The 26595-nt window shown below is 40.9% G+C and overlaps 2 protein-coding genes across 2 annotated transcripts; both read left to right on the top strand.

The window, feature by feature from the left end:
• The first annotated feature begins 11 nt into the window (after positions 1 to 11).
• Positions 12 to 8179, top strand: phyh (phytanoyl-CoA 2-hydroxylase). Its single transcript, XM_084910870.1, has 9 exons — positions 12 to 1130; positions 1840 to 1895; positions 2121 to 2231; positions 3728 to 3896; positions 5129 to 5210; positions 5648 to 5829; positions 5914 to 6063; positions 6223 to 6357; positions 7479 to 8179. The coding sequence occupies exons 1-9, from the start codon at positions 1065 to 1067 to the stop codon at positions 7530 to 7532; spliced, it is 1005 nt and encodes a 334-aa protein (XP_084766996.1). The 5' UTR covers positions 12 to 1064; the 3' UTR covers positions 7533 to 8179.
• A 9856-nt stretch (positions 8180 to 18035) lies between these two features.
• On the top strand, positions 18036 to 26463 carry ucmaa (upper zone of growth plate and cartilage matrix associated a). The gene is made up of 5 exons (XM_084911206.1): positions 18036 to 19539; positions 20575 to 20634; positions 20726 to 20818; positions 23154 to 23252; positions 25939 to 26463. The coding sequence occupies exons 1-5, from the start codon at positions 19482 to 19484 to the stop codon at positions 26025 to 26027; spliced, it is 399 nt and encodes a 132-aa protein (XP_084767332.1). The 5' UTR covers positions 18036 to 19481; the 3' UTR covers positions 26028 to 26463.
• Positions 26464 to 26595: the final 132 nt, after the last annotated feature.

The following is a 26595-nucleotide window of genomic DNA, read 5'->3' as shown; positions in this document are numbered from 1 at the left end:
AGATTACGATAATGGCACTTCCGCTGACATTTCAAAACAAAGGTCTGTTCTATTGCAATTTCCAAAATAAAAGCCACTGTGACGTCTATCTGGTCAGTGTGCAAACTAAAAGCTGTTTTTTTTTGTACAGACAACTTCCACATCATAGACTTGAAAAACGTAAAGAAAAACGTCTAGATAGACGCATACACCAAAAACTATGCATACATACATACTGCATATTATACATTCTAAGTGCTATTTTGTGTGCCTTTTTGTTTGTTAGCTCGTAGGTAAAACTAGAAGTTAAGTACAGTATAGTTTGTCAAAGTTGGGAAATGGATAAAATAAGAAACAGCTGCAGGCTTTGTTAGCATACCGTTCTTTTTCATTTGTAACTCATCACTATAACAATGCAACACTGTCCATTTCAGTCTTTAAATGAGTAGATTGATTATTTCATCGATTCAATTTCTATTACAAAATAGTCTGTGTTTGTTGAAGATGCCAAAAATGATGGAATGGTTAAATAGCGCTTAGGGTTTCAACAGCTTCGAAATTAGCATAAATTATAAAGATGATGGGAATAATTATTGTTGTGTGGCGCTCCCTGCTGGATAAAACTTTAATTACTAGTGATGCTGGAAATAATCCTTATGAAATCCCGTCGTTTGCAATAAATAACGTTCACTAACAGCTGAAAAGGTTTGCTAAAGGAATAAAAATGCTTGAACTCTACAATAGAGTTTTCATTTTTCTTTACTCGTTTACACCATTAGCATTTTTGCGATATTCCTGCTATTTTTAAAGGATCCGTTCATCTAGTCACAGGAGGAGAAATATAATTTCCCTTACAAATCATTGAAGTATTTTTGATTCTATTAAACTTGTTACGGCGTTGTGATAATGACTGGGCTGTGTTTTAACGGATCCATAAATGACTGTAGGTGTTTTGCATAACAGCACATTCACAGAGCGTGTCATCATGCTAGCCTTTGCCCCAGTCAGCGGAGGTACGTGAAGTACAACAACCCACTTCTCCATTACTTTTACAGAGGACACGAAGCACTGCTACTTGACAGAAAATGTCTCGTCCTCTGGAGAGACTGCGAGTCATTATCAACCATCTTGACAGACATTCTGCGGGGATTGTATCTTTTTTAATTCGTATTTGCGATAAATCGGCTCGTTGGAGGCTCTTAGCCTATAGCGAAGCAGTGAGCGCCCGATACTCCGCTACTGGGAACCCGCGGTGGACTGCAGGCCTCCCGGAGAATACTGACATAAGGACAGGACAGGAGCTGAATGCCTGTAACTATTCTTGCGCTGTTAACACCGCTAGTTATTTTCGTGTTCGCCGTTGTTTCTCTACAAGTGTGTTTGTTTGGACTGCACATCATTTGTAATAAACGTTTTTAATGCTAGCTAGCTGGAGACATTTATAACTGTTACTTAGGGCTCGGAAACTACTGTTATTGGATTATTTTCTATATCAACCTGTTAAATAACAGGTGTACCCTGTTAGGTCTATCTGTAGATAGGTCAACTTAAAGATAAGCTAGTTACAAATTTATACATGTGATTTGTTTTTTTAAAAAGTGTTGTCGGTTTCCCTGGTTTTAATATGCAGCAGCAATGCAGATTTTCACATAAAATACATTTTCACATATTTTGGCAGAAAGGCAGAATGTTTCACTGTAAAATCTTGGAAATGATCTGAAATCTATAAATGATAATCTCTCGCTGCTGTATAGCAGACATTTTCCCCGTGTTTTTGGTTTGTTTGGTTTTTTGTTTTTGTTTTTGTTTTTTGTTTTTTGTTTTTTGTTTTTTTTGTTATCCTTGACTGATTTTCCGAAGAGAGCTGCACCCACGTCTGCTCAAACCGTCAGCTACGGTCACCCACAGAGACTGAGGTAAGGACACACCTAAGCTCCGCCTCGGGCTAAAGGTTTTTATGCACTCAGCAATCATTCGTGTTTATCGTTCACCTTTCCCACAGTTTCTTCTATTGATCAGGTCCACAGTGTCCCACTTTTCTGCTCTCCATGTGTAATAGCAAGTGGTAACTACAGTGCCATTGGCTCAAAAGGCAAGGCAAGCTTTTTTATTTTTATTTTATATTTTTTTCAATTTGGCAGGTATACTTTGGATAATGACCTGCTGACCCCGGAACAGCGGCTCTTCTATGAGGAAAATGGCTTCCTTCTCATCAGAAATCTGGTGTCCGTGCAGGACATCGACAGGTTCAGGTAACATCAGACACTTGGCAATAAATAATAAATGAAATAAGTACTTTTTAAAAAGCACAAACACATAAAATAATTATTTTACTTGAATAGGTTACAGTTCAAAATATTGATTATTTATTTTATGCCAGCCTTTGGCAGATCCCCCATCATTTCAATCAGTTTTAGCTTTCATCCCCTTTGAGCTAGCTTTCTTCTGATTGGCTGGCCCTCGCACAGAAGGTAGACAAGGATATCTGATCTTTCATAAGCAGGAAAACTAAATATTTACAGCAGTCCAAAGGCTGATCGTTTTATCGCTTAGAGATTATTCATACATGCACTGTACTCAGTATGTGAAAGTTTGGCCATAGGAAAATCTACCAATTTTACAGTGACTGTTTAAGGAACACTTTAATCAGAGTGTAGAATCAAGTCAGTTAAACTTATGGGATATTGATCTGGTCATTTAATTAGCAGAGGGGTTGTTATTCCATTTCAGCTGTTTTGGTGTTAATGAAATTAACAACAGGTGTACTAGAGGAGCAACAGTGAGACAACCCCCAAAACAGGCACAGTTTTACAGCTGGAGGACAGTGACATTTTACCTGCTCATCTGACTGTTTTTATTACACTAGTTTTGCATTTGGCTAGGGTCAGTGTCACTACTGGTAGCATGAGGGGAGACCCTACAGATCTTGCATAGGTAGTTTAACTCCTCCAAGATGGAACATCAATACATGCCATTGCCTGAAGTTTTGCAGTCCAGTACAGTCTCAAGATCATGGTAGAGATTTTAACAGACAGACAGTTACTCTAGGAGAGCTGGACAGGGCTGTAGAAGGTTCTTAACCCATCAGCAGGACCAGTATCTGCTCATTGTCTGCAAGGAAGAACAGGTTGAGCACTCCCAGAGCCACAAAATGACCTCCAGCTGTTTACTGGTGTGAATGTCTCTGACTAAAGCATCAGAAATGTGACTTTATGAGGGTGGACCAATGTCCTCTAGTGGACCCTGCACTCACTGCTCACTGCTTGGCATTTGTCATAAGATACCAGAGTCCAGTCAGGTCCACCACTGGCACCCTTTTTTTCACAGAGGAGAGCAGGTTCACTCTGAGCAAATGTGACAGATGTGAAAGGCTCTGGCGAATCCGTGAAGAACATTACGCTGCCTGTAACATTGTTTAGCATGACCGGTTTGGTGGTGAGTCAGTAATAGTCTTGGGAGGCAAATTCATGAAGGGACACAGACCTACAGGCTTGGCAACAGCATCCTTGAAATCCTTGGACTCAGTCTCAGACCCTATATTGGTGCAGCAAGTCCTGGGTTTGTCCTGGTGAATGACAGTGCACAGCTTCATGTGGTGAGAGTGCAGTCAGTTCCTGGAGGATGGAGTAGTTGATGCCATTGACTGACCCCCATACTCACCTTACCTAAACCCAATAGAACATCTGTGAGACATTATGTTTCCGTCCTGACTGTTGTGTGTGTGTGTGTGTTTTGGTGCCTCCTTCAGGAGGGAGTTTGAACGGATCTGTCGACAGGAAATAAAGGTTCCCGGTCTGGTGGTGATGAGGGACGTGGCTATAGCAAAGTCCGAGTTTGTCCCAGATCAGAGAGCTGTCTCAAAAGTGCAGGACTTTCAGGAGGATCCTGAGCTGTTCCGGTACTGCTCTCTACCAGAGGTACTGGAACGCCACATACAAACAAAGACAATACACACAGCAGTAGGGTTTTTCGTAGGGCTGGGCCATATTATACCGTTTACAGTAATACCGGTACAATGTTATGCAACAATAAGAAAATAAAATATTGCGATAGAATATGGGTAAAACGCGCATGCGCAGTGCCTTTGTTTTCATATGCACATGGCCGAAAAAGCATGGCGGCAACGGAGAATGAGGCATCCATGAAAGCAGAATTTATTGAATTTAACAGAGTTAGAATTTAGCGGAAGTTAGCTCGCTAGTTTCGCTAGTTACCTAAACATGATATAGCATGTTCTGACTGAGAGATTTCTGAAAAAATTAAAACGTACAGCTCTGCTATCACTTCCAACATAAATGAGGACAGAAAACTAAACAGCAGTGACATTTGTAGGGTTACAGCTATGTTAGCATAACATAACCAGTGAAACTGGAGGATGAACGCTAAGTTTTTTTCCACTCGATAAAAGTTAACGTGAAGGTTCCTGATGGTTAGGGACAAATGCAATCGCATGGCAGGATGCTCTAAATCAGGGGTGGGCAATTCCAGGCCCCGAGGGCCGGTGTCCTGCAGGTTTTAGATCTCACCTTGGGTCAACACACCTGAATCAGATGATTAGTTCATTACCAGGCCTCTGGAGAACTTCAGGACATGTTGAGGAGCTAATTTAGCCATTTAAATCAGCTGTGTTGGTTCAAGGACACATCTAAAACCTGCAGGGACACCGGCCCTCGGGGCCTGGAATTGCCCACCCCTGCTCTAAATGGACCAAACTTCAGTCAGGAAAACAACTGAGATAATCCATCCACAATACGAGGTTAGTCATTAATATACTGCAACAACATGGGAATAGAGCAGCTGCCAGAGAGTTCAACATTAATGAATCAATGGTACGGAAGTGGGGGAAGCAAGAAGGTGGATAAAGTTTGACTTATCTGACTGTTTTGTCAAAGGATGGTTGTTTTTTCTGTGTTAATTGCCAAATTAATTCTGATAAAAAGGGTTTGGTGCCTCACAGAGGTGCTATCAGTAATCACACAGGTGATAAGGCAGAAAACATTACATGGACTTCAATCATTAATCTGGAATGTCTAAATGTTTTTCACAAACAAAAAAATGAATAGGCATTGAATTTGTTTCTTTTGATAAACAATGAAATAAGTCAAGCCTGAAGACTATCAGAACAAAAATTTTTGCTTTTCTTTATCAGATCCTGAAGTATGTTGAGTGTTTCATTGGACCGAACATCATGGCAATGCACACAATGCTGATCAACAAACCTCCTGATGCAGGTATTTCAATTCTCACTAAAATGTTTGGCCGACAAAGTCACAAATACTTAATACTTATTTGGATGCTGTGTACTTCTTGGGTTTACTCTTAAATTCAGTATTTTTAGGTACCTGACTCTTTTTAGGACAAGTATTGTGCAGATAAATAATAACCAATGTAATAACTGGACGTGTCCCTTAGTTTTGTCTCCCTCCCCGCAGTGATCATAATTACATCAACACTCTTGATGTGTGCTTGATTGTTATTAGCTTTTCTTTTTAGACTGTGTTAGTAATCTTCCCTCTGAATGGCCAGTTCTTTATCTATCTGAAGCATCAAATACATTTCTTAAGCTCAAACATAACATAGAGTATCTTTAAGGTGTGATTTGTGAGAAGAAAATAAAATGAAAACGAGTTTGGTATCGTAATGTCTAACGTGTCTTCTGTCATTGCAGGTAAGAAGACGTCCCGTCACCCGATGCATCAGGATCTGCATTACTTTCCCTTTCGACCAGTCGATCGGATTGTCTGTGCGTGGACAGCTATGGAGACTGTGAACAGGCAGAACGGCTGCCTGGTCGTCCTGCCAGGATCACACAAGGGCACGCTGCAGGAACATGACTATCCTGAGTGGGAGGTACACACAACACTGTAACAGCTACAGTCATGCCTGCTAGGATGTACACACACAGAGTGTTTAAATAATTGCATATGTCCTCAGGGCGGGGTGAACAAGATGTACCATGGAGTCCGAGACTATGACCCGGAGCACCCCAGGGTGCACCTAGAAATGGAAAAGGGTGACACAGTCTTCTTCCACCCACTGCTCATCCACGGATCTGGCATAAACCAGACACAGGGCTTCCGCAAGGTACTGCATTACCCAGAGTCCACCTGAGATCCTGATATTTTCTAATGCAAATTAGCTCCATACAACCACATGATTATTTGTGGTATTTCTTTTTGCATACGAGTAATGAGGTGTGATATCTGTGTGTGTGTGTGTGTGTGTGTGTGTGTGTTTTCACAGGCCATCTCCTGCCACTATGCCAGCGGTGATTGCTATTACATTGACGTGAAAGGAACCACACAGGAAAACATAGAGAAAGAGGTGAAGGAGATCATAGTGAGGAGGCACGGTGTTGGTGATGAAGTCACTTTCAAGGTCAGACATGTTCATCCAAGCTTCATTTATCTTATTCTTTCCATTATTGCTTTTTGATTAAAAGGAGCCTCTTATGCTTTTCCTTATATTTTTAATCACATAAATACGTTTACAATTGATTTATCACTAGCTTTAAGCACTGATAGCTCACAATCCCAGAAAGTGTCCACGTTAAAGCTCTGGGCAATGAAAGAGGGAGTAATAACAAAGTTAAACCATAACAAGGAACTGGAAACAAAGTCAGACACAGGTTGTCAATTACATGTGATGCCCAGGGCAGGAAGCAGGTGCTGTGGTCATGTAGTCCATGCAAGGCTCCTTCAAAACAAAATCTTTTGAAATCAACGTTTCACATTTGTAATCAGCCTTTTTGTAGTCTGCCACATATCATCAGTGTTTGTACATATGCACGTAATGATCGCCTGAGCTTTATTCAAACGTCTTAACTTAATGATTTTAATCTATTTATAAAAAAGTTAAAATTACAGTGGCATCGTTAGGTAACAACATCCCTGGTCTATGTCTCGTTGTCGTTTACAAGCCCACGTTATAAGATCCTGTTATGGGCTATATTTACCTCGAGGTCAGCCTCTGCTTAGCATGTGTGCCAGGAAGCGTGCAACCTGGCGTGTCATTATATATATATAAAACAGAAACTGAGCGCAGCAAGATACTCAGTTAATGCATCTTTAGAATGAAGTGTGGCTTAGTGGATGTAATTGCCCTAAACGAGAAAACAACCTGAGAATAAAGACTGTGTAGAAACTTTCCTGCTGAAATTGAATTAAAGTCACATTCTTCCCATTATATGAACAAAACACCTGACAGACATTTCAGGAAGTTGGCAACAGAGTCAGACAGAATATAACACATTGGTTTTACTGTATGTAAACACAAAGATAAAAAACATCAAACCTGGCTTACATGTAACCACCATCTGCTAAACCTTTCAAACACGGCTAAAATAAGATTGCTATTATTATGAGCTGGCTCATAATGAGCAGCTGATGTTTGATGAAAAGCTAAAGGAATTTCTGTTCCTGTAAACTCAAAAAACAGAGGAAAATAAAAGGGGTTTGTTTTTGTGGCTAACCTCTCCTTCAAATCCGTCTCTCTCACAGGACACCTGGGCAATTCGGGGTCGTCTGGTGCAGGGAGAGAGGATTTCGATGTGAAGACGCTGCTGCGGGGTGATGAAACTGAGCTCAAACTTCACCATCTCAGCACAGCGACTGAATGAGAAGCAACAGGCTTTGGATCACTGCAGCAAAGTTTTTGGGTTTTTATGCTGAGGGCTCTGCAAGGGCTTCAAACCACTCTTATCTAATTTATGCGAAAACAGTCACTGATTTTCTTTCACGTAAATGCACTGGATTAGTCTGCATATAATTCAACATTTAACAGTGTTTTACTGCACAGAGATCCTTCTAAAATCCATCTGTAAAGTTGTTTAGCCAAGTGGAAAAAAAGAAGACATTAATTACACAAATGAGGATTCTAAATAATAATTGATTTTTGCATGTTGATAAAGAAAACCGAGTGTGTTACGAGTGACAGAGTGTGAAGTTCAAAAAGGGATTAAGTGGAAAGAAAGATTAATGAAAGTGTTTAAGTGATGTTGCACTTGTGAATTGACACCAACAAATGCCTTAATCTTGCGGCATTCTGCCTTGTAAATTAATGAGAATGTTTATTTTTGCATCTTTAATGGCATTTTTAATCTTTCAACAGGAGTTTTTGATCTTCATGTAATAAATGTAGTGTATTTTGCTAATATTAGCAATAAAACTCAGAATTAACTGCTATATAAACAGACTGTGGTTTTGAGTTTCATACACAGAAAGTTTGGGGTTTGTAATAATTTAAGTTCCAGTGACTGGATTAAACCGAACGGTAATCATCCACTCACTCCTACAAAATAGAACTTTCTTTGTTGAGCGCACAAGAAACTTAACTCGAATTCAAGAGGAGAGTCATTTGAAGTGGTTTGTTTTTATCTGATAGTCCCTAACTTGTTTGCTCCGAGCAAGGTGACCAGATCCAGCAAACCTAAATGTGGCACAGAGGGTGTGTTGGCGTGGCACAATGTGAGACATGTTTCTATTGCTGAGAGGCATTTTGCATCTGAAGAACGAATATAATTTATTTGAATACATCATTCCCAGAGCAGCACAGTGGTGCAGTGGCTGGTAGAGTCCCCTCACAGCAAGAAGGTCCTGGATTTGACTGCAGATCAGGCTGACTGAGGCCTGTCTGTGTGGAGCTTGCAAGTTCTCCCTGTTCCTGTGTGTGTTGTCTCCTGGTACTCTGGCTTCCTCTCACAGTCCAGATAAATGCTTGTTAGGTTAATTGGTGATTTTAAATTTCTGTGGGTGTTATTGTGTCTGTGCACTTATACTGGCGACCTGTCTAGGGCGTATCCCACCCTTTGCCCTATGATAACTGTGATAGGCTCCAACCCACCCTGAATTAGATAAGTGCTTCTTTTTATGTTCCTGTTATCGCAGTTGCTGTTTTGTCCAGCGGTGAGGCTAATTCAGACTAATTTGCCTGAATCTGTATGACCTTCTAGTTACACAATATTCATAAGCAGCGAAAGACAGTGACATGGCTTTAGTAAAGTCTCCACATAAAGAGAGGCTCCAAGTCGTACTAGCTTCTGGAGATCCTGTGTGAAATGTGGAGGTCAAGCAATGACGCTGATACCTGAAAACAGAATGGCTCCAAAACACAAGGCATCAAGGAAAAATATATCACGGTCACCAGATTCTTACCTGCGACCTTCTGGTTGTACCTAGGAGAGTGTGATTTGCTTTGAAGATCTAACATGAAGAGTTACGTATAGCCAAACAGGTCTGGTAAACAAGCTGCTCAAGAACTATGTCACTTTGTTGTTGAGGCCTATCTGTTGTGGAGTTAGGCAGCACACCACAAATGTGAGCATCAGCATTTGAACCTGATATAGTTGGATGAAAAGCAGTGCAAGATAATTAGTAACTGCTTGCCCTCCACTGGAAGAAAGAAAAAGGTTTTGTGAGGCCAGATCTGAAAGTTTTAACTTTGAAAATGGGAGGAACTGTGAAAATGGGAGGAAACAGAGTTGTAAAACACTGATGAACTTCTCTGTTTAACATTGAATTAAAGTCAAAGTGGCTGGCACTTGATGATAGTGGCAGTCATATGACTGGAAAAATTAATTAGTTGTTTTTAAAAGTAGCACTGCTAAGAGTGAGTGGTTACATTTCAACAAAGCCTTTGTTCAAAAGCATGAAAGTCGGTCACACGTAGGAGCTGAACTTTGAGACCGTCATGGTCACTAAAAGCAAGCCTAGAAAAATATATATGTTACATAAGTACATGTTGTCATGCGGAGGAAAATGCAAAAGAGGACACTTAAACCTTTGCAATCACTGCATCCGCTCTTACTCACAAAAAATGTGGTATATACTAGTCAGGAACCAAATGGCTCTTAGAGCCGGATCTTTGAAGTGAACAATGCGAGCCGGTTTTTTTTTTTCCCTTTCTCTCTCTCTCTCTCTCTCTCTCGCACTTTTTTCCCCACTTCACTAGGCACGCGAGCCTTGTGCCTTCCGCTGGGATGAGGGGGGAGGGGCGGTAGTTACACTCGCAGTAGCGCAGGAACAGAGCAGAAGGGAAAGAGAGAGAGAAAGAGCCAGGGACAACAATGTCACATTAGAAAGGTATAGTTATCATCCACAACTATTTTCAGTTGCGGATGATAAAGGATTCAGAAAGTTTATTCATGCAGGCCCATATGACAGAGAATGTGCATCTTCTTTTAGTTTTCATATTTTAATTTATATTTAATTGTGTTTTGTGTTGTTTCACTTTAAATTTGTTTAAAAGGAAAAAGCTGAAAATTTAAATAGTTAAAAGTTGAAATGTAAATAGTTGGTTTTTGTATTATATGATTTATTTATTACATTTTATGTGGAGTGAATAAATAAAAGTATATTTACGGTGGCCGCTAGCGACAAAGAACGTACAAACTCCAAAACACGTAAAAACTCCAAACACAACAGAAGTGCTCCAGGATGCTAGGCGCAGTGTTGAGCTTTTGTTACCTAGTGGTTACACAAGCCGGATTTGGTGTGTGGTAGTAACAGGTAAATGAACATTTTTTTTTATTATTTGAATATATATGAGTGCTTGTGTATAAATACACAAACAATACACATATGCTTTCAATTATGTAATTTAAGTGATCTAGGTAGCTCTGTAATGCTGGGCTTACACTGTGCGATTTTTGGCCCATTTTGAGCCGATTTTTGAGTCGTGCGACCGTTTTGGCGATCGGCCCGATTTTGGCCTTCATCGTGCGTCGTGCGTCGTGTAGTATACGTGGGGTAACGAGACGCGATTAACACCTCACGACCAGCTCCCGATCATCAATCGCTTGGTCGTGAGGATTTAAAACCTGTTTGAAATCCTCGCGACCGTCGTGAGGCTGTCACCGCAGTTTGTCACACTGCGCACGCGCAAACACAAATGTCAGCGAAAAAGACGGCGCAGCACGGCAGTGCAGCGTGTGATCTGGACACAAGCGATGGAGGCACAACTTGTAGAACTTTGGAAAGCTCATCCGAGCCTTTTCGATGTGGCCTCACAAAATTATCACGACCACAACAACCGTGAAAATAGTTGGATCTACACTGCTGCTCAATCACAGCTGCCTGATCAATGTTTTTCATTAGCAATTTAGCAAAGTTGATGGTGGTGGTGTGCGTGTCTGTGTGAGTGAGTGAAAGACAGAGAGGGAGAGCGAGCGACAGAATTTCTGTTATAACCTTCATTTTATGTACGCACAGTGTGAGCACTCAGGTCGCATCAGAGCATCAGCCATACAGTGTGAGACCCTGCATCGTGACCTATGAACTTCTAACCCCTGCGAGTCAACCGTACAGTTTGAGCAGGAGCTGAAAAAATCGCACAGTGTCTGCCCAGCATTAAGGAAGTTCAGTTAACGCTAGAAATGTGTTTTGGAGTTTGTACGTGCTTTTTGGAGTTTGTACTTGCTTTGTCTCTTGGGGCCACCGTATATATTTATATATAAACATATATAAATAAAACCACGAGTTTTTTTACATTAGTAATTCCTTTTGTGCATAATTTTTTTTATTGTTGTTAATACTAAATTAATTAAAGCAACAAAACAACCTGAAGAGCCGGTTGGGAGCCGAAAGAGCCGGCTCTTTTTAGTGAGCCGAGCCAAAAGAGACGGTTCTCTAAAAAGAGCTGGAAATCCCATCACTGGTATATGCATATGCATATATATAAAACCCATATTTACACATGCACACACATGCTGCGTATGCATCTGTAACTATGTGTTTCTTGCAAACAGGTTCTGACTTCTGACTGTTGAGTTTCCTTCAAAGGAAATTTCAGATCACAAACACTCCAGGGTAAAATCTGCAGAGACCAATTTAAATTGCAACTCAAAATTTAAAGAGGAACTATTATTCTCATTTCTATCTCCACATGTTCATTCTTTGACCCTGTTGCAGTACGCTCACATGTTTTTCCGCCAGATTCATGTACCTGAGGCGAGCATATTAGAGATATTTGTTTTTGTTGACATCATACAGAGCCAAAAAAATAGGAAAAGGAGCATTAAGCAGGGTGAACCCTGAGCTTTTGACTTTGGCCATGTTTTATATAACCACAATTCCAAAAAAGTTGGGATGCGGTGTAAAAACAGAATGCACTGACTTGTGGATCTCATAAACCCATATTTTATTCACAGTAGTACACAAAAAACAAATTAAATATTTAAAATGGGATAGTCATGATGGGTATAAAAGGAACATTTTATAGAGGCAGAGTTTCTGTTTCTGTTTATATAGCGCCAAATCACAACAGCAGTCACTTCAATCAGCTTTATATTGTAACGTAAAGGACCTACAATAATATAGAGAAAACCTTAGCAATCAGATAACCCCCTTGGTTATTACTTGGTAAGAGTGGGGAGGGAAACAGTGGTTAAGCCTTTTGCAGCATAACTAAGAGGGGATTCAGGGTCACCTGATCCAGCTCTAACGATAAGTTTTTACCACAGTTTTAAAGTAAAGAGGCTGTCTGTCTCCTGAATCTAAACTAAGAGCTGGTTCCACAGAAGAGGGGACTGAAAGATTCTGCCTCTCATTCTACTTTTCAGTAGCTTCAGTAGCTTCAGTAGCCCGGCTTACTACAAGTAAGCCAGCAGTATGAGAGCAAAGTGCTCTATTTGGGTGATACGGTACTATGAGGTCTGTAAGATAAGATGGGGCATGATTATTTAAGACCTTCTGGTCAAAAACAACTCAAAGATTCCTCACAATGTTACTAGAGAACCAAATTTTCCAGGTCTTTATGTCTTTAAGACATTTCTGCAGTTTAACTAATTGGTGTGTGTTATCTGGCTTCATGGAAAGATAAAGTTGGGTGTCATCTGCATAGCAGTGAAAATGTATGCTATACCTTCTGATGATACTGTCTAAGGGAAGCATGTATAATGTAAACAGAATTGGTTCTAGCACTGAACCCTGTGGAACTCCATAATTAACCTTAGTGTGTCCATTTACATGAACAAATTGGAGTCTATTAGATATATATGATTCAAACCACTGCAGCACATACCTACAGCATGCTCTAATCACTGTAATAAAATATTATGATCAGCAGTATTGGCCTTAGCAGGACAAGCACAGAGATGACTCGACTATCAAAGGCTATAAGAAGACCATTTGTAACCTTCACTAAGGCTGTTTCTGTACTGTGATGCATTCTGAAACCTGAATGAAGCTCCTGAAATAAACCATTCCTCTGCAGTACATAGAACATGCAATACATAGAAAGAGAAAAATGCACAGTGGGTGGTTTGTTAAGACAACAGTTATAAAAGTGCCATTTAAAAAAGTCTATTATGCTTTATTTCATATGATTTGATATTCATATGAAAATCTAATTTCTGCCGTTCAATAGGCTTCTGGACAAATTTAAACTTTTTAAAATTATGCAAACTGCAAAACGCTCAGCTGTGTCTCTAATAAAACCGCTGTAACTTCAGAGGTAATGTTCATATGCTGGTTAATGGTTTTCTTTCGTTTTTGATGTACTGTGGAATATTTTTATAAAATCCCAGGCCAGGAAAATTACCTTCATGTTTTTCTGTGTTTTATCTTCAGCTACTTTGACACAAAGGCATCTGCTGTGACGCTTACACCTTTGATAAAGTCTCGAAAGTGTCAGCTTCCTTTTTATAGATACAAAAATATGTAAATGTACTGATCTGAATTATAATATTTCTGACTGAGGCAAAATTTCCCAGATTCAAATCCAATCGAATCGAATCGAATCGAATCGAATTGAATCGAATCGTGGATCGAATCGATTCAGGACCTTGTGAATCGGAATCGAATCGATTCTAGAAATCAATGACGATACCCAGCCCTATTTCTTTTTTTTTTATTTCTTTTTTTTTATTTATCTTTTTTTTTTTTTTTTTTTTTTTTTGTGTCCCGTTTGGATCTTTAGCCATCAGAATTGTTGTCTTAAGGCCAAGAAAGATTCCAAGCGGATTTATTTTACCAAGTGGATCATCATGGCCTTGCCATATTGGTCCATTTGATTGACCTTTATTATAATTATGAATTTATTTTATTTTCGGTTGCTACAAACGGGACAGACATGACTGGGGGATAGGACAGGGAGAAAGAATGAAAGAAAGAGAGGGAGAGAAAGAAAGCCAAAGGGGAGAAGAGACGGTGAGAAGGGGGGGAAGAAAGAAAAACAAACAAACAAACAAACAAAACACCTGGATCACCTGTATGGAGAAAAAAACAGAAGAGAAAGCAAATAACAAAGAGCAACATAATAAAAAAAACAGCACCATCACAATAAACTAGCTAGCAGTAGATAACAGTAGATACTAAATAATAAACGATATTGTGCAGCACGCAAGATAGACAGCGCACAATGTGCTTTGAGGCAGCAGCCAAGAAAGGTGTAGTCCGCGTCTGTGAACACCCGTGTGTACACCTGTGTGCATACCTGTGTGGATCAGCATGCTTGTATTCCAAAGGTTTCTCCATGTAACGATCTGCTAGGGAGTGTGGGGAGCCATAGCCCCGTCCACCAGGGTATGAAGCAGGTATGGAGGAGATCCAGGCCCCAGATATCCAGAGGCCCCAGAGTACAGGGACCCGAGGAGGACCACCAAAGGGGGGGGAACCGTGCCACCCTCCTGGGAAGAGCTGAGTAGAGCCCCAAACGAGAGGTCACCCAGCAGCTACGGAGCAGAGGCCAGAGGGGGTTGCAGTGGCGTGCCCGCAGGCTCTGCCGGCAGCCAGCTGTGCCAGAGAGGACCGAGCTTCAGGCCCAGAGGCCAGAGGCCTGAGGGCATCCCACCCCCCGGAAGGAGCCCAGCCAGGCCGCAGGCGCCCGGCCCCGCCAATCGGCCACCAGGAGTGAGCCGGTACATACATGAGCGCCCAGCCCCAGACGACAAGGACCACCAACACACCAACGTCTGAGGGCATCAGCCACCGGCAGGGAGTGTGGTGAGGGGAGATAGGCCTCCGTACTTTGGAGGGCCTGAGATGTACCCAGAGAGGTTGAGTCTAAGACCCAACCTGACATATAGACACAGACGAACAGGCGCACGCGGACACAAACATGCATTCCCACCCCCATATGCACAACCAAATACTCGGCACTCACCCAACGTGTAGACAGACACAAATAGACACTGCACAGACAGTCGCACTCCCCAAACATACTCTATATCCCAGGTCCAGGTACCCCCGCCCTCAGAGGGGCAAGCCGCACCTAGACCCAGGAGATGTAACCCTTCTCTCTGGGGTGGAGGCAAGCGGACCACCTCCTTATCTGCAGTAGCAGGGAGGCCCCGCATCCCAGACCCCAGTCTGACGGCCAGCACCTCCTCCCAGCCCCCCAGCCCTGACAGCTAACAGAACCAGGGTGAGTGAAGACCTCAAACCTCCCTACGCCTGCTCATATGTAGTGTTGCTGTGTGCTGTTCTAAAGTGCATTTAAAACTCAGGAGAGCATGGTACTAGCTTCCTCTCAGAGAGCAGCACGGCTCCTCCCGAAAACCCTTAGTGTCTAAATGCATTTAAAATTGAGGGTAGGGCACCAGTGCCAGAGGTGGGTTGGAATACACCGACCATCCTCTGGATGCTGTAAAACGTGCCCACCCCCAAGGCCCTATATGTATGTGTTATGTGAGAGTGTGAGTAATGTGGATGTCTAGGTTGCAGAATAAAATTGAGGCACAGGCGGCCAGAAGGGGACAGAGGGGGAGTGCCTCCCCTGCACCCTGGTGACATACCTGCACCCCAAGCCCTGCGTGTGTGGGTGGGTGTGGTAGAGCGGGAATAGGGAGGCAGCTGAGGATGGGGAGGGAAGAAAGGGAGGGGCAAGCGGCCCCTCCCTGGGGCCAGCTCCCCCGCTGACCCCAGTAGGCACCCCCACACTCTGGAACCCACCAGGGCAAGGGGGCCCAGGCCCATCCGGACCGGGGCCCGCAGCAGCAGCACCGCCCAGCCTCACAGAGTCCGGGGCAGCCCACCCGACTCCACCCCAGAGAAAACTGCACCCACTCCATCATCCAATCATCTCCCAAACTACACAAGACAATAGACACCCAGGTTGAGTTCATTCTCCACCTCTCCTATATCTCTCCCCCCACCTGCAGAGTGAGCTCCTGTAGTGAGGAGACCACCTGCAAAGGTATAACAACCTCCCCACCAGTTAGAGAGCCCCCTAGTTGGGCCGATGCACCAGAGGTCCCCCGCACTGGGGCTGAGCCCCCCTGCACCCCCCTGCCCACTGCTCCGGCGACACAACAGCCAGGACCCAAGCACCCAAGGCCCGGCCAGCACCCCAGACCAGGGGGCGGAGCACCCCCAGACCCCCAAGCCTCCACGCCCGTCCCGGACCCTCCCAGGGGCAGCCAGGCTACCAGGCCAGTAACCAACGTCCGCCAGCACAGACCCTCCCCCATCTCCGCTGTACGCAGCCACAAGGAAAACACCATCTAAGAGCCCCCAGAGCTCCTAACCAGGTCATGGCCACATCCCCCAGGTTAGGCCCTCTAGGGAAACGTCCCTAGGGACTCCCCAGACGCCCTAAGGCCGTCCCTACCCCCATATCAACCACAATAGCGAAGGCAGGACCAAACCATGACCCCCCACCCCCACTAGGTGATGAAGCCGATCAAAGGAGCCCAAAGGGATTGATCAAATGTGATGGCAGAGGTTGTATCAAGACTAATGTGATCTATTAGATGGTTTTTATATTGGTTAGAATTAAGATTATTTTTATTTTTCCAGTTAATGAGGACCATTTTCTTGGCAATGCATAGGGCCGTAAAAACAACATGGGCTGTGTTTATTTCTGCAGTGACCTCATCCAAGTTGCCCAGCAAGCATACTAAAGGGGAGGCTGGAATGTTACATTTCAGACACTTTGATAAGTCTTCACATATCTCACGCCAAAATTTCTGAACTGGTGGACAGAACCAAAGAGCGTGGATGTAATTGTCCGGTGTATTTGCTGTGCAGTGTGAGCAGTTGTTGGAAGGCGTATAGCCCATCTTGAACATCCTATGACCAGTATAGTGCACTCTGTGTAATATTTTGTATTGTATTAATTGCAAACTGGGATTTCTGATCCATTGAAAGGTTTTTAAGCATATCTGAGACCAAAGGTTTGGGTCTAAGTTGATTGATAAATCTGCTTCCCATTTTGCAATAGGAAGGGATATTGATTCATCTATTTTAGAAAGTGTTCTGTATATTTTAGACAATAATTTGGGGGGATTTAGACTAAAAAATTGTACCACACTTGGTGGTGTTTGTAATTCAGCTTCACTGGGATTAAATTTCTTTTTTACTATGGATTTAATTTGTTGATATTCCAAAAATCGTTTCTTGTTGATCCCGTATTGTGTAACTAGTCTGTCAAACGAAATAAAGTCTGTTCCTTCCAACATATGTTCCAAGTATTTAATTCCTTTGCAACTCCAATCTGGAAAGTTTATCATATTATTGTTTTGTAATATGTCCGGATTGTTCCAGATAGGTGTACGTTTGCATGGGATTAATGAAGACTCTGTCATTTTTAGAAACTCCCACCATGCTGTCAGAGAAGAGCTAATATTGATGCTTTTAAAGCATTCGTGTCGTTTGATGTTTGAGCTGATAAATGGTAGGTCTGAAATTTCTAGGTTATTACATAGTGCCTGTTCTACATCTATCCAAGGTTCATCTAAGAAGGTGTGTTTAAACCATCTAGAGATGAACTGAAGCCTGTTGGCTAAAAAATAGTGATTAAAGTTAGGCAGATCTAATCCTCCTTTATCCTTGGTCCTTTGTAGTGTTTTTAAGCTGATACGTGGGGGTTTATCTTTCCAAAGGAATTTAGAAATATACGAGTCTAGAGATCTGAACCAATCTTGTGATGGCTTATTTGGGATCATTGAAAATAAATAGTTTATTTTTGGCAAGACCATAATTTTTATAGCGGCGACCCTTCCCATGAGTGATATGGGTAAAAATTTCCATCTAGCCAGGTCGCCTTCTACTGTCTTTAAAAGTGGGATGTGGTTTAATTTAGTTAATTCTGAAAGTTTAGGAGAGACATTGATACCTAAATATTTTATATTTCCACATTGCAGTGGGGAAGGAGAAGAATTATGGAAGGAGCAATTAATCGGAAGAACTGTTGATTTCGACCAGTTAATTGAATAATCTGAGACACTTGAGAAGGAATTTATCAACGCAATTACCCCAGAGATATTGGTTTGTGAGTTTTGGAGAAAAAGTAACACATCATCTGCATAAAGGCTGATTTTATGTTCTATATACTTACATTTTATGCCCTTAATTGTTGTAGCCTGTCTAATTGCTGCTGCTAGTGGTTCAATAAAAATTGCAAACAGTGAAGGGGAGAGTGGGCATCCCTGCCTGGTGCCCCTCAGAAGAGAGAAGCTGGAGGATGTTTGGTCATTTGTTCTGACACAAGCTGTTGGGGAGTTATATAATATTTTTAACCAGTTTATGAAAGAGGGTCCAAAACCAAATTTATGTAAAGTTGCAAATAGAAATTTCCAGTTAACGCTGTCAAATGCTTTTTCTGCATCTAAAGAAAATATTATGGTTTCAATGTTTTTACTGCATGAGTAGTCTATTAAATTAAGTAATCTACGTGTATTTGTTGATGAGTGCCTACCTTTTATAAAACCAGTTTGGTCAGGATGAATTAAAAGGGCCAGGATGAATTAAAAGGGTCAGGATGAATTTCTGAAGCCCTATTTCTAACCACAGCAGGCAGTTAGCTGCAGAAAATAAAATCCCAAAGTTAGCCACAAAGTTAGCAGTTACTAGCTCCTTTGTGAGATCGGAAAATCAGTATGTGCTGCAAACAACACAAAGTGGGCAAAACAGAAGTAGGTTTCATAATTTAATTCAGAGATAAAAAAGGATTTACCCACAAAATGCAAGGACTGAATATGCATTATGTGCAGGGCAAAAAAACTTTCAGGCACTTCAGAAACTTGCACTGTTGTCCATCGGGAAGGCTTGTGATTGGTTCCAGCAGGCTGATGTGTCTTAAATAACTGTCTTCAGTGAGGGGAAAGTTGCCTCCTGCAGCAGATCTGTACTTTAATGTGCAAAAATGACAACAACACTGCCTGCCAACTACGTTAAAAAACCTGTGAAAATGGTATGAGGAGTTTAGTTCAGTTTTAAATGCAAAGGATGGTCACATCAAAAAAGGATTATGATTTTAATTTTCATTTTGTATTAAAAGTATTTTTTAATCTTGATTTCTATTTAGCTGTCCTCTTCTTTTTAGTTCATCTCTCCTCTTTCCCTCCTTGCTTTCTCCGTCATCTCCTCCCCTGGGGAACTGAAATTCCAGCATCTTCCCTCCCTCTGTAAAGCTTCACCTCCTCCTTTCTCCTCCCACTCTCTTCCTCCCTCCACACCTCTCTCTCATCTTCCACCATTCCCTGCTTCATCCTTCTATCCTCACTCACTTGAACTCTGTTAGGTGTGCTGTGAAGTCCAGTGGAGCTTCTGCCTTTTACCTTCAAGATGTCCTGGGCTCGAGTCTTTGTCCTGTCTGTTCTCACCACCCTCTTTGTCATTACCTGTGAGTACCTCGTCTTGGTAGGTGGGGAAAAGAGTGGGGGGAGTGGAAGAGTAACTTTTGGATTCAACATCTTCAGGGTAGAAAAAACAAGAGTCGCTTTGAGGGTACAAAGCACTGATGCATTGTGTTGGGTTGACTGGGGAACAATTTTAAAATATTAAAAATATATATTTTTAATGTATTTTTATTTCTATTTATTTTTTATTTTTTAATATTTTCTCAGTTGGGACAGGCAAGTATGTATGGTTAAATGCTTAGGTTTGGCACCCAAGGTAAAAAAAAAAAAAAGAAGTTTTCTTCCATTTGGCCCCTTTGTGATGGCTGAGGACACAGTGAGGCATGAGTTTTATGAGACCAATCACTGAAAAATGTGGTGTGGCTTAGATGCTTATAATAAGAAACTGATCTAATCTGAAGCAAGCTACACTAAACTACAGCACAGAGGAAGACATGACAAATTTGTGAAATGGAATTTTGATTCAAAATCTACATAGTTTGTTTTTTTACACTCAGTGCTGCACAAAACTGCCTCATGGAAACACTTATATTTTTTATATGTCAGGTCCTTCGTTAGTTTTGTGCCCCCGGCTATCCACCAGTAAGCTTTTGTTCAAGAAGTACTCACAGTGGAGGGGCTGTATTTGAAGCTGTATTTAAAGATTTGCAGTTAAAGACTTATATGATATATATGTATACATATATATATATATACATATATATACATATATGTATATATATATATATATATATATGTATATATATGTGTGTGTGTGTGTGTGTAAAGCATATATATATATATATATATATATATATATATATATATATATATATATATATATATATATGCTTTACACACACACACACACACATATATATACATATATATATATATATATATACATATATATACATATATGTATATATATATATATATATATGTATATATATGTGTGTGTGTGTGTGTGTAAAGCATATATATATATATATATATATATATATATATATGAGATAAAATATTTTTCCCCTCACCTTTAGTTTTCAGCCTGGTGGAAGGTGCAGCAGTACGGGATGACTCAAAAGCATCAGATGCTAAAGGTATGACTTTTTATCCTTCAAGCTACTTCCAGTAAATTATTCTTTACATTTCTGCTCATGCAGCTGTGAACTTATGACCTCTGACCTTTAGGTGCTGCACAGCAGGTTTTTATGCCCGAGTCAGACGCCTCCAACTTTTTCAAACGCCGCAATCGGCGCTCAGTCCGATACTACGAGTTCCTAGGTATGCTGCACACCATATATTTTACACATCCACTTTAAAACAAAGGCTAGCCACCAAGAGGAAATTGTTTAGGGCTGTCTGCATGTTGTTTTGTAGTCATTTTGGAGGAAGAATGGCTATTTCTGAAAAGCTGAAGAATTGACTGCCTTTGCGCTGTTTGGCTGGTGTGGTCTGGGAGTGGGGAGTGTGTTGATTTATATTCAGTGCTACATGTGGTTTAGTTCTCCTCGGCCCTGCTTGAGTCGCTGATGTGGCCACACTCAATTATGGCGCGTTCCATAGATATTCTTTGTGTGACTGTTGGCTTATTCGTTTGTGGTTGGGATCGGAGATGACACAGTTTGTTTTGGCTGCAAGCTGGGACACTTAAAGAGAGTGATACAAACTCAGGCAGGTGTTCCATGCAGAAGCATCTTTCAAATCTGGGTCTCTCACAGACACACACACACACACAAACTGGAGGCTGCAGAAGGAGTCACAGGGTACTCTGGAGCAGGCTCATTCTCTAAGTTTCTTGGTACAGTAAGCCCATTCTTTCATTCTGAGAATTAGTACAATAAACATCATTCACACACCTTAAAACTAACTAAACAGAAACACACACACATTCACTTGCACAACCATCAGTCCAACCCAGAAGTTTTTCTTTGTTGATTTATATGTTTTATACTGGAAAAAACTATCAGAGAAGTATGCATGTCCCTGGGCAGACCTCTAGAGACAGGCTGTTTTTCATGACACTTTTTCCCACCCATCGTAGCAGTAACAGACAAACAACCTTTTCTTGGAAAAAAGGTTGATATTGTTACTTGCCAGGTTAGTCAATTTGAACCCTAGTCAACTATGTGTGTGTGTGTAAAGGACTTTTCTTTGGAGAGAAAAGTAAAGGTGGATGCACAACAACCAATTACAGAGGAAAGATTTTATTGAAAGGAAGAAGTCTCTGTGCTCAAAATTACTTAAAAGGCAAAAATTTATTGTTTTATGTATAATATTTCCAACAGATGTTGGATGACTGCTTAACCTACTATGACCAGAGCAGCTGTCTGTAGCATTCTACTATTCTTTTCCCTTTCCCCATTTTTGTTTTTCCATTTTTAAATCTGTTAGAGAATACAAGAGGACATTAGACTTTGTTGTCTTAGTGGTATGTTTTTTATGTTTATTATGCTGGAATATCCAGCCATGACCCATCTTCATTTTTCTGGCTGAGGGAAGAAGACTCTTATCCAAGATTTTACTGTACATGGCCCCATCCATTGGCACCTCAATGCAGTGTCATGTAGTCTTAGCAGAAAACCCCCAAAGCATAATAATCCACCTCCGTGCTTGACTTTAGGTCATACTCAGCATTTTCCCTCTCACAGATATGGCAGGTGGAGCTAATGCCAAAGAGCTCGATTTTGGTTTCATCTGACCACAGCACTTTTCCCAAAACTTTCTCTGAAAAATGTAGATGTTCACTGGCAAACTTAAGAAAGGCCTTTATCTGTACCTTCTTGAGCTGGGCGCACTGCAAGATTTCAGTCCATTATGGTGTAGTGTGTTACCAATGGTGTCTTTTGTGACTGGTCCCAACTGCCTTCAGAACTTTTGGAAGCTCCCCCATATAGTTTTACGCTGATCCACAAACTTTCTAATGATCATCTTCACCCAATGTAGCATTTTGCATGGAGCTCCAGACCAAGAGTGACTGATGGCCATTTATATTTCGTCCATCTCCAAATAATCACACAAACAGTTGTCACCTTTTCATCAAGCTTTTTGCTGATGGCCTTGTAGCCCATTGCAGCCTTTTGCAGGTCCATGTCCCTTAACAGCTTTTTGGCCTTGCACATGTTGGTGGAGAAGGAATTGATTGTGTGGACAGGTGTAATTGATTGACTGATTGTGGTCTATTTGGCAAATGGGCAAGCAGCAGCCTATCGGTGTCTCTCCATTAAAATGGAACTACTAAAAAAGTCTCTTCATTTCTTCTTAAGTGAGAAAACTTCAAATACAAATTCAGCAAGGCATCAAATATAATTATTTCCCACACTGCAGCTACGGTTGACCTACAGGCACTATGTATGGATTAGAAGTCTTATCTAATCCATAAAGAGCCTACCCTGTACCTGTACCTGGGATAATGTTCACACAATATTTTAGATGTTTATCCCAATTAGAAGGTAAATAATGGAATAAAATGATTAATCAAAAATGAATAAAAAAGAAAGGTTACAGTAGAATCAGACCATGGAAGTAAAAACTACTAAAACAGTTTTGAACATGTGAAAAAATACAACCTTCTATTTTGACTATTTTGTAAGCAAATAACTCTTTCCATCACCAACAGCTGAGCAGAGGGTGAAAATGGCAGCCGATGAGCGCAGGAGGGAGTACAATGAGGAACAAAGGAACGAATATGAGAACTATGTTGAGGAGGACCGAGACGGTAAGACCTGAATTCACCTGGTTTGTTTAAAGCAGTTTCCTGTGCTCTCCGATTTAACACCATGAAACAAAAATTAAGTTACGGCATCTGGCGATTCTATGACTCCTACTATTAGATATGTTCCCTCAAGTCTACATTTTGCTGAGATTGCACAACAGCACATCAAATTAGGAAATACACAGCAGGGGAAAACATTTTCCTATTATCCTGTTTATAGCGCTAATGAAAAGAGGAAAGGAATTTTCAATTAAATACCAAATGCTTACTTAAAGTCATTGTTTCTGTGTGCTGAAGGTGAAATCATCAAAACACCTTAAGTAAAAAAATGCAAGAACAAATAATCATGAATCATTGTCACTGATTTAACAGAAATAGTAATGGAAACATCAATCTGCTTTGAGACCCCTAATGAAGCACTATAACAGAAAAGATAGGCGATATTGCAACAGCCAACTTGAGCTCACTCTTACAGGAAACTGACAATTACTTGAATGTTAGTCACCATGAGAGGCCTCAGTCGAGACCACACTGAGGGACAAAGATTACGTTTGGATCTTCTGGCACCCACGAGCCGTTGAACCACAGCACAGTGCCTGAGACTCCACACCAAATCAAAGTGTCTATTTGTGGTTGATCCCAAGCTGACAATCTTCCCTGTGGTCGTCTGTCACTTGTGATATAGCTGCATTCACAGTTTCTAAACTAAGAACTGCTAACCATAAAGATGGGACTGGGTTTTATTTGTAAGAGACGGTGTTTGCATGGTTTGAGTCAACAAGTTCTAAAGATAAACAAGGTCTCAACCGAATGCCAACACAGAATTCGTATTTTCATGTCTCGGTCCATTTTTATCACTTTATGCTGCATTTAAAATCAAGTTGGTGAACCATAAAGAATGGAAGAAATATTGCGATACCAAACTTTGAACAATACCTGAATTACTCTGAAGTGAGCACATACATTGCTTTGCTATGGGGCCAACAAATTCTCTATACTGTGCAAAAGATGAGCTATAGTTAATTATATTATTATTATCAAGTTAGTGTGATTTACTTTTCGCAGCAAGGGTTTCATAAAATTTCACTTTTTGATAGATTTATTGTTAGCTTCTGAAAGTAGTTGAGATTATAGTTAAGAAGAATCAATTGCCTAACTCAGGAATGCAACTTAGAGGTAGCATAAATGTTTTTTACCCCTCACCCATATTAAGCTGATAGCGTATTGTTGTAGTCGTCGTGGGTGGGCGGTGTCTACTCCCAAATTTGTTAATGCAATAACTTGAGAGCAAGCCATCATTGGAGCTTCAAATTGATACCATAGGTACACCTAGCATACTAAAAATTTCAGCTGAGTTTAAGAGGTCAGGTTTTCTGAAAATCTTGGGGATGTGGTAACTGGGAAAAAAAGCAATGTAGGAATTTTAAAATTCATACCATAGGCGCATCTACTATGAGGCTAAGGCATAGCAGTCACCAGTATTTGTCCTCATTGTAAATAGGGTCTGTAAAAACTCAGCTTTGCTAACACTAGCCTAGCTAGCTAAGAATTTAAGGCACTGCTAATAATGAAAAGCATTATACTTTAGAGTCACGTTTCAGGCTATGTATGGAATATTTCAGTTCTTTTTGTATATGCTAATAGACAGTGGATAGATTGAAACAACCTCCTCTTTATATGACCCACTACAGTCACCTCCACCTGATAGCATCTACTGAGTGACTTCATCTGTTTTGTTTGATGAACTGCTTCCCGCCAGTACAAAAATAAAATGAGGTGTAAGAGTGAGGATTAAAGTACAGCATTAAAATTGTATGTTGGAAAAAGTTTGTACAGTACTCTGATAAGTCTTGAGCCACCTCACAAAATAGGAAACAGGTGTAACAAATTATTGAACGTGTAAAAGGAAATGCGCTTTATAGAAGGTAAAAACAGTTTGTCTAACAATTCTAACAGGCTTAAAAATCAATATTTAATGTGACCACCTTTATTCTTTAGTTTAGCCTGAACTCTCTTTGCCAGCTTTCCTGTAACGTCTTATAGTAGTTTTCGGAAATAGTTCTCCAGGCATCTTAAAAGATCTTCCAAAGCTCTGTTTTTTGGATGTTGGCTGCCTCTTGTTCCATTTGCTGTCAAGATTATCCCACACTGCTTCATTATTGTCAAGGTCTGAGCTCTGGGAAGGCCAGTTATGATTGTGTTCCCCCATGTAAAATGCAGCCACAAACCATGACTCTGCCGCCATCGTCTTTTACAAATGACTGTTACATATCTCTCCTGACAACAATCCAATTTGGTTTCATTTATATAGCATGATATAGGAAGAACCCTCCGTCAGAGTTGGGACTCAAAGAGGAGATCCATGTTCCGCAACAGTTTGCAGTCTAAATTCTACAGACCTGTTGCATCTGATTTTCTTGCTCCAGTTGTTGTGTATTCCTTTCATCAGTCTTTTCCTTCCACAACACCCATGCCAGGCTACAATGTTCCCTATTGTTTTATGGTGTCAATCGCAAGTTTCAAACTTAGCATCATTTTTGATTTTGTAAACTACAGTAGAGCAGGAATACAATGTGATTATGAATACTGTGCTGTCACAGTGGCTTTCAACATATTTTACATATAGTTTGTTATATGCTTGCTTATTGCATTGCCTTAATTATGATTTTCTTTCTTTTTCCATCTACAGAGGTTAATGAGAGGTCAAGAGAGACAAATGAGCAGTTGCGTGAGTTTCATTACGATGGTCTCTCTCCTCGCTACTACTGGTTCCACTAAGCATCCTCAATCACAGAGAGCTGGGCAACAGCAGCTCTCACTGCCACAACCTTTACCCCGTACTGAAGGTGACAGCCCGACTCTGTCTGAGCGCAAGTCGTTTCTGTATTTGTCCCACTTTAATCTACACCTTTTTCTCAACCTTATTTCTGTATACAACTTAAAGAGTGCAATATATGTCTTCATTGTTAAACTGTAAAGATCAACTTTTGTATTGTTGGGCAGAAATTTTGCATGCTTTTTTGGGGTTTTTTATATGTACATTGAAGCTATATAATGTCGTTTCAGCCTGACGTGCTGTATTAGCGGCAAGGAACCAACCTTTTATACACAAATGGTTTTGCCAGATAAGAGTTGTAGCTTAATTTTTCCAACAAACTGTCCTTCATATCCAAGTCACAATGACAAATAAAGATGAATTTCCAATGATGTGCTTTTCCTCACACTTCCACTGTCTGGTATTTTGAGTTTTACTTAAAGGGAGGTAGGCGGTTTGGAATAAAAGATGAGGTGAGCTGCAGAAATCATCAGCCTGAAATGGATCCCACATTCCAGAGTGGAAATATTA

This window comes from Perissodus microlepis, chromosome 17, assembly GCF_051167445.1.
Source record: "Perissodus microlepis isolate ML-2025 ecotype Zambia chromosome 17, ASM5116744v1, whole genome shotgun sequence".
Taxonomy (NCBI): Eukaryota; Metazoa; Chordata; class Actinopteri; order Cichliformes; family Cichlidae; genus Perissodus; species Perissodus microlepis.
The sequence above is the reverse complement of the archived record's forward strand: the minus strand, read 5'-3'. Positions and strand labels throughout refer to the sequence as shown.

Bases quoted from the DNA above. Each gene is read 5' to 3' on its own strand.
- phyh (XM_084910870.1), top strand. From the start codon at position 1,065: ATGTCTCGTCCTCTGGAGAGACTGCGAGTCATTATCAACCATCTTGAC. The intron at 3,897-5,128 runs GTACTGGAACGC...TTTCTTTATCAG, and splicing joins GGTACTGCTCTCTACCAGAG to ATCCTGAAGTATGTTGAGTG. The intron at 6,064-6,222 runs GTACTGCATTAC...GTGTTTTCACAG, and splicing joins AGACACAGGGCTTCCGCAAG to GCCATCTCCTGCCACTATGC.
- ucmaa (XM_084911206.1), top strand. From the start codon at position 19,482: ATGTCCTGGGCTCGAGTCTTTGTCCTGTCTGTTCTCACCACCCTCTTT. The intron at 19,540-20,574 runs GTGAGTACCTCG...CCTCACCTTTAG, and splicing joins CACCCTCTTTGTCATTACCT to TTTTCAGCCTGGTGGAAGGT. The intron at 23,253-25,938 runs GTAAGACCTGAA...TTCCATCTACAG, and splicing joins TGTTGAGGAGGACCGAGACG to AGGTTAATGAGAGGTCAAGA.